A 12669-nucleotide genomic window follows, 5' to 3' on the forward strand; every position below is an offset into this window, starting at 1 on the left:
ATAAGGAATTTCATTAAGGAAATGTAAGAGGGTTGTCCACTCTTCTTAAGAGTGAGAGATGAGAAATGAAGAGGAATGATAACAGCTTAAAGGCTATGCCCACAAACTGTATGAAGTACTAGAAGATGGCTTCAAGTATGTTGGATAGATTCTCTATGCTAGACCTGTAAGAGAACATTGATTAGAATGGCACATGATAATATAACATGTTTGATCTGTGATTGAAGAAGGAATACTTCATAGCTATGAGATTATAAATCTATTCAAGTGTTTATTGTAAAAAATATAATTTCTTTGGAATTTTTAGGGGGATATTTTGTCGGCTGAACCCATTTATACCTCTCAGGTTAAGGAAAGACTAGCTCTAGAATGTTTATAGGCTGTCTAGTAGTTTAAGGTTTTCTGGACTTCTGTAGACATTGTATAATCCATATAATAAACTGTTAGAAAATATAAATTTAAGAAATTTTTTATTGATCTCTTATCAGCATTTCTCCTTGTATCCCTCCAAGAAAACAAACATTTTTAAAAGAAAAATCAGCAAAATCAGCCTGAAGCCATAGGTAGTATATGTGATACATTTCAAATTCTGTCTTAGAATCAAGTAGTTTCTTCAGATTCTGTCTATGGAAGACTTTTGGATATGTTTGTAGTGCATTGTTAATTTTCACAGAGTAAATCTTTGGCACAACTGTGTATAATTTACTAGATTTTTCCACTCCTTAAATAAACCTTACTTGGGTTTATTTATCCCATTTATTATTTTTCCTCAAAAAATTTATTGTATCATTCAAATAATTGGCAGTTTATTACAGTGGCTGCTTTTTTTTCTTTCTAAACAGGTCAGTTTATAAAGACATTGTATACAGCAAATCATTAGATATTTGTTCTTGCGCATTTTACCTTTTTATACCTTAATGTTCATTTATTAGTTGTGTGTGTGTGTTTTAGATTTTTTTTCCTCATATTTAGATGAAATCTATAAAATCTCTTTAAAATTTTTTTTCTTTTGGTACTTACCATTTTGTTGTTGTCTAAGAACGACGACGGTCTACTCCTGCTCCAAAAGAAGAGGAGAAGGTGAATGAAGAACAGTGGTCTCTTAGGGAGGTGGTGTTCGTAGAAGATGTGAAGAATGTTCCTGTTGGCAAGGTTTGGAGGAAACCTTTGTTCTCTCTTTTTGAGATGTTAGTCTTAATCATTTAAAGTACAGTAAAGGTATCATTTACATCATTTCTCAACATAGGCAGCTTACATTTTACAGAATCTTTTGAGTTATTTAATAATACTAGCTCCATTAATGACATTGTGCTCTCCTACCTTTGTTTTCTATTATTGGTCTCATTTTCTTTAGTGATTGTAGCTTAGAGTTGGAATGAACCTTAGAATGCATCTGGTCCAATGTCTTAACCAATTTTTGAATCCTACTGCCAAAAGTAGCTGCGTAGCCTCCTTGAACTTTTCCTGAAACTTCTGGTCAGTGATGACCTTAAATCTTTTGTTTGTCAACTCTCTGATACATAATAGCAACTTTAGTTAACATTCATTTGTTCCTTATACCTTTACTGAGTTTACTGGATTAAAAACTCCATGATGAAAGAAATTCCTTAATATAAACTTTGTATTACCTTCTCAGCCCATGACAATGTCCTGAACCTAGTAGGTGCTTAATGTTCGTTCGGCAAATGGATAACTTTGTTCTCTAAAAACTTAGTGCCAAGGAACGTGTTACCTCCCTTCATTTTTGGACCTATAGTGTTCATCTTTGAAACCAAAATATCCTCCTTATATCTCTCACCCGTTGCACATTGCTACCCATCATTTGTTCTTGGAACACCCCTATTTTACTTCTAAGTCTTCTCTCCAGATTTATGGATTCTCCGTTTTTGAACTATTATTCCTATATCAATTTAATCTACCCTATTTATTGACCTATTCCTAGATGTTACCAGTTACAGATTTTAACTTTTCACAAAATACACCAAATATGGGGGGCTGGGCAGGTGGGGGTGTTGAACTATCAATATATACTCAAGATTTAATATTTATAAAAATGTAAAGTGTTCTCTCCTGAAATAATTAATTTGAGAAATGCTTATTTGTGGTAGCGCTGCATGAATATAATAAAGTTACAAATTTAGTGCTATGCCATTCAGTCTGCCAATGGGTGATATTTTAAACATTAGACAAATAATAACTTCATTTGGGTGAGCAAAAGGTAGAAAGTAATGGAGGGGGCATTGCAATGGTAGCCCAAAAAAGGAAGGCATGATTGTATTACCAGTCTTCTTCAGATATTATAAAGTAATAATCATCAGAACTATTTGGTATTGAGTGAATAGTAGAATAGCAGATCATTGGAACAGAATAGATGAGCAAGGCCTAGAGAAAATTAACAGATAGTTTGTGTTCCTGAGTTTATTAAATTTTGAAATACTGTCTGATAGAAAATATTGGGGAAACTGGAAAATAGTGAGCTAGATAATAATTAAATTTAATAAATTAATAATTAATAATTTTACATGCAACTTATACCAAGTATCCCATAAGCTCTAAATATATAAAGGTTCTGATATTAAATAGCACATTATAAAAATTAAACAGTGAAGAGGTTACTGTGCTTTAGAGCTCTTATTAGTGAGAGAATTCACAATCAACGTAATACATTATTTCTCTTTCTTTACTTTTGGTTGTTGCCCAACTTCTCTTCTTGCAGTTGTTCTTACACGGCACTCTCCTTACTTACACTGGCCTATTCCAGTTTTTGGTTTATAGTAAACACTTAAAAGTGCTTGTTAATTCCTTGACTTAATATAGAGGTGAGCAGAAAGGAAATTAGAGACAATTTTGGTTGTGTAACTTTAGTCTTATTTTTGCAAAACTTTTTTAATGTGACCAGAATAAAAAGGTAGATTGAAAAGTGGGGAATAATCTTTGCAGCAGACAGAAAATGTTAAGGATCATACCCTAGAAGTACGTATTTTTTAAAAGAATGGCAAATTTTTGACAGCCATATTTGAAATACTCTTTAAATCGAGGGGTGGAGCCAAGATGGCGGCTGGAAAGCGGGGACTAGCGTGAGCTCCCCACCGAGTCCCTCCAAAAACCCATAAAAAATGGCTCTGAACCAATTCTAGAACTGCAGAACCCACAAAACAGCAGAGGGAAGCAGGGCTGCAGCCCAGGACAGCCTGGATGGTCTCTGGGTGAGGTCTATCCTACACGGAGCTGGGAACAGAGGGGAGCAGAGCCCAGAGTGAGTGGCGCGGACCAACCAGACCAGGAGCCGGGCGGAGTGGGCCCTAGCACCCTGAATCAGTGAGCTGCGGCAGTTACCAGACTTCTCAACCCACAAACACCAAAGACAGAGGAGAAGGTTAGTGGGAAAAGCTGCAGGAGTGGAAGGAGTTCAAGTTTGGCCACCGCCCCCCGGGCAGCGGAGGTGGGGCAGCTACAGCTGCAGTTGCTTCTGGCCCCAGGCCCACCTGGTGGGAGGAATTAAGTGGCAGATCAGAGCAGGAGTGCACAGCCTGCTGAAGATTTAAGCCCAGTCTGGGTTGGGGGTTCTTGGGGAAGGAGGAGTGCTGGTGTGGCAGAGCTGGCACATCCCCCCCAAACGTGGAACATAGAACTCTTTAGTCTGCAAGCAGTCATACCCCACTGAAAAACTCAAGGGTCAAGTTAGCTGGTTGGGGATATGGCCAGGCAGCGAAAATGCACCCAGATTCAGTCTCAGACTTTGGATTCTTTCTTTGGAGACACAGAAGACCAAAACATACAGCCTAAAGAAGTCGACAAAGTCAAAGAGCCTAACAACAGAAGCCTCCAAGAAAAATATGAACTGGTCCCAGGCCATGGAAGAGCTCAAAAAGGAGTTGGAAAAGCAAGTTAGAGAGGTAGAGGAAAAATTGGGAAGAGAAATGAGAAGGATGTGAGAAAACCATGAAAAACAAGTCAATGACTTGCTAAAGGAGACCCAAAAAAATACTGAAAAATAAACGGAAGAAAACAACACCTTAAAAAATAAGACTAACTCAAATGGCAAAAGAGCTCCAAAAAGCCAATGAGGAGAACAATGCCTTGAAAGGCAGAATTACCCAAATGGAAAAGGAGGTCCAACGGACCACTGAAGAAAATACTACCTTAAAAATTAGATTGGAGCACATGGAAGCTAGTGACTGGATGAGAAATCAAGATATTATAAAACAGAACCAAAGGAATGAAAAAATGGAAGACAATGTGAAATATCTCATTGGAAAAACCACTGAGCTGGAAAATAGATCCAGGAGAGATAATTTAAAAGTCATTGGACTACCTGAAAGCCATGATCAAAAAAAGAGCCTAGATATCATCTTTCAAGAAATTATCAAGGAGAACTGCCCTGATATTCTAGAGCCACAGGGCAAAATAGAAATTGAAAGAATCCATCGATCGCCTCCTCAAATAGATCCCAAAAAGAAATCTCCTAGGAATATTGTTGCCAAATTCCAGAGCTCCCAGATCAAGGAGAAAATATTGCAAGCAGCCAGAAAGAAACAATATGAGTATTGTGGAAACCCAATCAGAATAACCCAAGATCTGGCAGCTTCTACATAAAGAGACTGAAGGGCTTGGAATACGATATTCCGGAGGTCAATGGTGCTAGGATTAAAACCTAGAATCACCTGCCCAGCAAAACTGAGTATCATGCTCCAAGGCAAAATATGGATTTTCAATAAAAGAGAGGACTTTCAAGCTTTCACAGTGAAAAGACCAGAGCTGAATAGAAAATTTGACTTTCAAACACAAGAATCAAGAGAAGCATGAAAAGGTAATCAAGAAAAAGAAATTGCAAGGGACTTACTAAAGTTGAACTGTTTTGTTTACATTCCTACATAGAAAGATGATGTGTATGATTCATGAGACCTCAGTATTAGAGTAGCTGAAGGGAATATGCGTGTGTGTGTGTGTGTGTGTATGTATGTATGTATGTATGTTTATATATATATATGTGTATAAGTGAATGTGTGTGTATGTATGTATATATGTATGTGTGTGTATATATATATAGAGAGAGAACAGACACAGGGTGAGTTGAAGATGAAGGGAAGATATCTAAAAGAAATAAAATCAAATTAAGGGATGAGAGAGGAATATATTGAGAGAGGGAGATAGGGGGAGATAGAATGGGGTGGATTTTCTCGCATAAAGGTGGCAAGAGGAAGCAGTTCTGTGGGAGGAGGGGAGAGGGCAGGTGAGGGGGGAATGAGTGAATCTTGCTCTCATTAGATTTGACCTGAGGAGGGAATACCATACATACTCAATTGGGTAACTTACCCCACAGGAAAGAAGAGGGAAGAAGATAAAAAAAAAGGGGGGATGATGGAGGGGAGGGCAGATGGGGGTGGAGGTAATCAAAAAAACAAACACTTTGGAAAGGGGACAGGGTCAAGAGAGAAAATTCAACAAAGGGGGATGGGTTGGGAAGGAGCAAAATATAGTTAGTCTTTCACAACATGAGTATTGTGGAAGGGTCATACATAACGATACACCTGTGGCCTGTGTTGAATTGCTTGAGTTCTAGGGAGGGTGGGTGGGAAGGGAGGAGGGGGGAGAATTTGGAACTCAAAGGTTTAAAAACAGATGTTCAAAAACAAAAAAAAATAGTTTTTGCATGCAACTAGAAAATAAGATACACAGGCAGTGGGGCGTAGAAATTTATCTTACTCTACAAGAAAGGAAGGGAAAAGGGGATGGGAGGGGAGTGGGATAATAGAGGGGAAGGCTGACTGGGGAACAGGGCAACCAGAATATATGCCATCTTGGAGTGGGGGGGAGGGTAGAAATGGGGAGAAAATTTGTAATTCAAACTCTTGTGAAAATCAATGCTGAAAACGAAATATGTTAAATAAATTTTTAAAAAAAGAAATACTCTTTAAATCACTAATAAGAGAATTATAATTAAAACAATTCTGCATTTTTACTTCTTACCTTTCAGCAGGTAAAGAAGATGGAGGCCCTGGGAACATAGCTACTAATATACTAGTAATTAGCTGTGAATTATTAATTTTGGATAACAACTTGTATTTATGTGAAGAAAGTCATTAAAATATTCATACCCTTTGACTTGGCAAGCCTGTATTCCAGGGAAATAAATGACAGAGATAGAGTTTGTTTATGTGCCATTGTAGTCATGGTAGCCCTAGGGCGGTGGGAGAGTTTGGTGATAGTAGAACAAGCTGTATTAGTAAAAATGAAAGGTTTCAGCTCTTTTTTTTTCTTCAATCTATTGACCAGTTGTGGTCCAAAAGGACAGTTTTGGGACAGGGGAAGAAACCCCTCACTTGTAGTAGAGGGGGGTGGAGAAGTGTAATTGTAGAATGTTAAATACGCTTTCAAACACATTTTGTTTAACTGTTCTTTGTTGTAAAGGAAGGCTGTATGTCAGGCTTACACAACCTTGGGTCCATGGTTGGCTTACAGCCCTCAGGCTGTGCTTGCTGCATGCCAAAGGATTTCCTCTACATACAAAGGGTATTTTCCTCTACAGTTTTAGTGGGCTACCCCAAATCCTTTGGAGGTCAAGGGCCAGAAGAGGTGAAAGGCCAGAGGTTGTGCCTGTGTGGTGAGGAAGATACAGGGATATAATGACCAGTTCAAAATTTGAAAAGGCCTCAATAAATGATTTAAAAAAGCAACAAAAAAAAGGTCTGGCCAGCACAGTTCTTTTGTCTATAACTAGGATGATAGCATATTTGACTTAAGGTTTCAGTTTTTGTTTTGTCTTGGTTGCTGCTAGTCTTATCCCTGAGCTTCCTAAAGACAATAATGAAATCACTTAATTCTATTTAGGATTTGTAGGATTGTAATTAGCTCCAGAACAAAGCATCAATAATGATACTTGTAGAGAATTCCTTCTGTTCTCCTAGACGTGCTAATTTTTCTAGAAACTTGATGCCAACTATTTAGGTATAGTTTTGAGGTTTATTATTTTATTTTCAGAGGCACCTAGATGGCCCAGGCCTGTAATCAGGAAGAACTGAGTTCAAATCTATCCTCAGACACTTACTAGATTCATGACCCTGGACAAGTCACTTAACCTCTGTTTGCCTTAATCCAACTGGAGAAAGAAAGGCCAACCACTGCAGTATCTGCCAAGAAAACCCCATGGCCAGTATGATCCAAAAGGTCATGAAGAGTCAGATGCTACTGAACAACAACCCTTTTTTGTGTCTAACAGTTTGTTTATTCTTGGCTAAAATGGATTGTTCTTAAATTTATTCCCTTGGTGTTGCTATTCATACCAAATATCTGCCAGACACTGAAAGGGAATAGTTATGACTTTTTCCCTAAAAAGGCTAATTAAAGAAAACTAAGAAGAGTTAGGCAGTTCTTGTTTTCTTTTCATTCTCGCTTTTCTTACTTTGATACCAATCATTTCTAGACATAAATACATGTATCAGAGTAATAAAATTTTATTTTGCGTTTTGAATGTTTGATCACAATTTGAGAACAAGGAGTCCCTGAGATGAGAGGCAGCTTGCTATAATAATGTAAAGGACTTGGGACTTAGAGGTAATTAAAACTGAGGTTTGAATCCTACTTCCAACACGTAGAAGATGTGTGACCATAGACAAATTACTTTGTTCTCTCAGTGTTTAGTTTTTTCATCTGTAAAGAAGGGATGGCTATAATAATTAATATACAAGTAATCTTAGGGCCTTCACTTTGGGTTTATATCCACTTTAACCTGTATAAATCTTGTCCATACATATTCATAGATACATGTTGTCTCTCATATTAGATTGATAGATCCTTGAAGGCAAAGACTTTTTTTGCTTTTCTTTGTATCCCCTGTGCTTAACATAGTGCCTGGCACATAGTAGGTGCTTACTAACAGCTGAATGACTTGACCCAGATTGTGTTGAAGATTATACTTTGAAAGTGTAAAAGTCCTATGTTAGCTGCTTTTGTTCAACTCTTTGTAACCCCATTTGGAGTTTTCTTGTCAAGATAGTGGAGTGGTTCTTCACCTCATTTTCCAGATAAGGAAACTGAGGCAAACATGGTTAAGTTGTTTTGCCCAGGGTCACAGAGCTGAGTTCAAATTTGAGGCCAGATTTGAACTCATGAAGATGAGTTTTCCTGACTCCAGGCCCAGCACTCCCGCCACCGTGTACCACCTTTTAGGATTGAATAAAATTTTCTAAGAAGTCTTAGTGGTAATGGTGGTGGTGGTGCTAGTGGTAGTAATGATAATAGTATTAAACAGTAGTGATAGCTAACAATAACATAGTCGTATGTGCCAGGCACTGTGGTAAGTGCTTTACAGTTATTATCTCATTTGTTTTGCAAACCTGGTAGATGGGGGTTATTACCCCATTTTACAGATGAGGAAACTAAACCAAATAGAGGTAAAGTGACTTGCCAGGGTCACACAGCTGATAAGTCTGTTGAGTTGGGGAGGGCAGATTTTTGAGATCTTAATATCGTAGCTCCAAAGCCAAAATGGACCTCAGAAACCATCTAGTACAACTCACATTACAGATAAGGAAACTGAGGCCCTGGGAGATTGAAGGACTTGCCTGAGAAACTAAGACAAACAAGGGTTAAGTAACTTGCCTGGAGTCAAAGCTAATAAGCATAGGAGACTGTATTTGAACTCAGGTCTTCCTGGTTCTAGGCCCCATCCTCTATCCCACTGTTCCATCTACCTGCCCTTTAAGAAAGGAACGAGAATGATTATAAAATTGAAAACCTTTTTTTCTTCTCCTGTGTATCATTTATCTTAGTTTTATCTAGGTTTTTTATATCTTAGTTTTACTCTATGTGATAAGCTACTAAGTATTAAAAACATTGCTTTCAAAATAAATTGTTTAGCTCACAGCTTCTTCATGTTTGTTATTTCATCTTAAAACTGTTGAAATTTCTATAAAATATGCTATCTGCAGTTTGTAATATTCTTCATTTCATTTAATAAAACACGTACTGGTGGGAGTGGAATATGGTTTTTATATACTGAATTGTTATATCCTTCTATGTTATTCAATTTCTAAATAGTATATTATCTTTTCATTTGATTTTATTAAACTTACTTCAGGGATCCAGTATTTTATAGTTGTGACTGCTTCCTCCAGAGCAAATTGCTGATCCCCCTTTTTACAATTTTATAGGTGATTTTTGAGTACTGCTGTTAAAAAAACAAGTAAAAACTTTAGCCAAACCACATTTGACCAGACCTATAATCAAAGCCTTTGCAGTTTGGTAGGACCTAGGAGAGTTTTTGCTTCTTTGCCATTGATTTTGATAACCAATATCCACTGACATACCATAAGAGGAAATTAAGCAGGACTAGTGTAGTTTTGCATGGTGGTGTGGTATGTTTGCTCAGTGTCACATGGCTAATTAAATGTCAGGTGTCTGAGGCCAAATTTGAACTCAGGTCCTCCTGATGCTGAGTCCAGTGCTCTATCCACTGTGCCACCTACCTGCCCCTAGATTGCTTTTTAGTAGAGAAAAAAAGTTGGTTAACTTTGTGGACTTTTGTTTGCAATTGTTGATGACTGAATGTCTACAATTACTAGTCATTTAATTTTGGTTAAGATTTCAAAAACTGAAATGTAAACTCTGCTATGTGCTATGCTACTTACCATTTTTGTGATTGGACAAATCACTTTTCTTTCTTTTGGAATCATTTTCCTAAACTATAAAACGAAGGGGTTAGAATAAATAACTTCTAATATTCCTTTTAGCTTGTAATCTCTGATTCATCAATTTTGTCATCATTTTTTGTTTTCTATTATCATAAAGACCCAAAGAATCATAACTGTCTCTTCTGAATTTTAAATAGAATTGATGTGTAGAATGTAGTGATTTCAATTTAGTGCTTTAAGTAACGTTTTTAATATGTTACACATCTAGGTGCTAAAAGTAGATGGTGCCTATGTTGCTGTGAAATTTCCAGGCACTTCCAGTAATACAAATTGTCAGAGCAGCTCTAGTTCAGATCCTGATCCATCTTCTCTTCTTCAAGATTGTAGGCTTCTTAGAATTGATGAATTACAGGTATGTTTGAAATCATTTTAGTACATTTTTAACTTACATTCCGCTGAAGTTTCGGGTTCATCTTGTTGGTTGTATGTAGACAATTTCTTTTTTACCGTGTAGGTGGTCAAAACTGGTGGTACACCTAAGGTTCCTGACTGTTTCCAAAGGACCCCTAAGAAGTTGTGTATTCCTGAAAAAACAGAAATTTTAGCAGTTAATGTAGATTCAAAAGGTAAAAGTTTTTTTTTAACCTGTATAACTTTTTCTTATTTACTTATTCCAGTTGTTGCTTCATTTTTTTTTATCCTTTTGATGCTTTTGTAATTTTTAAATGGGGATGGTTCTATAATATGCTGATACGAAGAAAGTTTGGGGAAGTAGTCTAGACTAATTGCAAGCATTACCTAGTAATAGAGGGACAGTATGGTATAGTGAAAAAAATATTGTAATAGGACTCAAGCCTTGGTTTGTGTCCGGACTCTGCCGTCTGTTATCTTGCCTTGGATAAATTTCTTAGCCTGAGCCTCAGTTTCTGTATTTGTAAAATTTGAATGGCACTACCTAAATTCTCTACCTCATGTGGTTGTTTTCAAGATCAAGTGAGATGATATAAAAAAGTGATAAATTTAAGATGGTGTTATCAATGATGGGTGGCTGTGGTGGTGGTATTATCATTCTGTGACTGACTTGCTGTGTGCCTACTGAATATGATAGTTTTTGTTGTGAATTGCTTTTCACATTGACCTGCTAGAGATTTTTGGGTTTGTGATGAGGATATTGGTGTTACATAAATCAATGAATGTTTGTAATTAATTTTTCTTCTTCATTTACGTGCTTCTGAAGGTGTACATGCTGTTTTGAAGACGGGGAATTGGGTGCGATACTGTATCTTTGACCTTGCTACAGGAAAAGCAGAACAGGAAAACAATTTTCCTACTAGCAGTATTGCCTTCCTTGGTCAGAATGAGAGAAATGTTGCTATTTTCACAGCTGGACAGGTATGAAGATAGTGAAATAGTTTAGTTAAGAGACATACAGAATTTAGGGGAAAATACATACTTTATAAAATTAATGTGGATTTAGGATGCTTGCTTAGTAACTTGTAGCAACATTTAAAAAGCATTTAGCTTATTTTATAAGCATTCCAGTACTGCTTGTTTGAAGAAAAACATTATTTCTAGCCTCTTCTCTGCTGACTTGATTTTCATCAACAATTATAAATGAGCCAACCCTAAATTTTTAAGAACCCCCTTCATGTGTCTTTTATTATTGTTTAAAACAACATATTCTAAAGCCTCTTGGCTGTTTTAACCCTGTATAAGAGGCAGTGGGGCATGGTGTACTTTAAGTTGACTTTAATGTCAGCAAGATCTGGTTTCAAGTCTTACCTCTGAAATATACCTGCTTCGTGACCATGGAAAAGGCTCTTGGACTCTCATGCTCTAGGTGACTGTTTAAAAGTATGAATTGCAGGAATCGTGTTTACCTCCATTGGTAGAAATATAGCGCCTCACCCAGGACTTCTAAGACAAGTGAAATCACTGGTCTTATCCCTATTTATCCTTAGCATATTTTAATATCAGAACTCTTATAATCATTTTAACATACAATTTGAAATTAAGTTGCTTCTAGCAAGACTGAAGTTTTTTCTTTTTCCTCTCCTCTCTTCAATACAGGAATCACCCATTATTCTTAGAGATGGAAATGGTACGATCTATCCTATGGCAAAAGATTGTATGGGAGGAATAAGGGACCCTGATTGGCTTGATCTTCCACCTATCAGTAGTCTTGGAATGGGGGTGCATTCTTTAACAAATCTTCCTGCTAATTCAACCATCAAAAAGAAAGCTGCTATTATCATCATGGCTGTAGAGGTAATATTTCATATTATTATTTTTATGAGGTATTCTTTGTAAAGTTTCAAGTCATTGCCCTAATCCAGCATATTCTTCATTTTCTTTGGTTTGGCATGTTCACCTTTGTAGCATTTCTTAAAATACAGGATTTAATGAGTTAATGTGATATATTTCTTTGTTGCAGGAAGATATATGTGTGACTATGACAAATCCTTTTCATTAGTTTGAAGTCAACTTAATCTAAATAAACATTGTTTACAGTCAGGTACTGAAGTCTCTGAAATCTGTCAAATTTTGAGAAAGGACTTGACAATCAAAATAAAGTTTAGATGTAACCAGAGTATAGGGCAGTGCTTTTGAAAAGCAGGCCTTATTAGTAACAAATTATTATTTGTTATTATTAGTAACTTATTAGTATTATTAGTAACTAAATCCAAGAGGCTGGTCAGTGAGTCTTAACATGTCAGTTAAAGCAATCTAGATTAATCAGACAGTTACGAATAATAGTTGAAATTGAGATATAAATTAGAATTTCTTTGCTGCACCAGTACATCCATAGAAATAATTCAGTGCTTTAATATGTTATAGCAAGTCTTTATGTGCAAAATATAACCTCCCTTCCTTTTCAAACTTTGATCGTTATTAAAGTTTAAACATTTAGATCTAGAAGTATCAGATTCTATGTATTACTATATTCTAACTATATTAATACCCTTTTAACCTAATGTCATAGATGTGCAGTAGCCTTTCTGTATATATGTTGTCTCAGATAGTTGATGTTTACTCA

The 12669-nt window shown here is 36.5% G+C and overlaps 1 protein-coding gene across 5 annotated transcripts in view; it reads left to right on the forward strand.

Moving 5' to 3' along the window:
* Nucleotides 1–12669, forward strand: part of UBR5 (ubiquitin protein ligase E3 component n-recognin 5) — a 187746-nt gene that overhangs the window by 109071 nt on the left and 66006 nt on the right. For all 5 annotated transcript variants that reach the window (XM_036764156.1, XM_036764165.1, XM_036764175.1 and 2 more), the window contains 5 exons: nt 1040–1152; nt 9901–10044; nt 10147–10258; nt 10870–11024; nt 11703–11900. In XM_036764156.1, the coding sequence (XP_036620051.1) occupies nt 1040–1152; nt 9901–10044; nt 10147–10258; nt 10870–11024; nt 11703–11900 (722 nt within the window). The remainder of the gene's footprint in view (nt 1–1039; nt 1153–9900; nt 10045–10146; nt 10259–10869; nt 11025–11702; nt 11901–12669) is intronic.

Source organism: Trichosurus vulpecula, chromosome 1, assembly GCF_011100635.1.
Source record: "Trichosurus vulpecula isolate mTriVul1 chromosome 1, mTriVul1.pri, whole genome shotgun sequence".
In the NCBI taxonomy this organism is placed as follows: Eukaryota; Metazoa; Chordata; class Mammalia; order Diprotodontia; family Phalangeridae; genus Trichosurus; species Trichosurus vulpecula.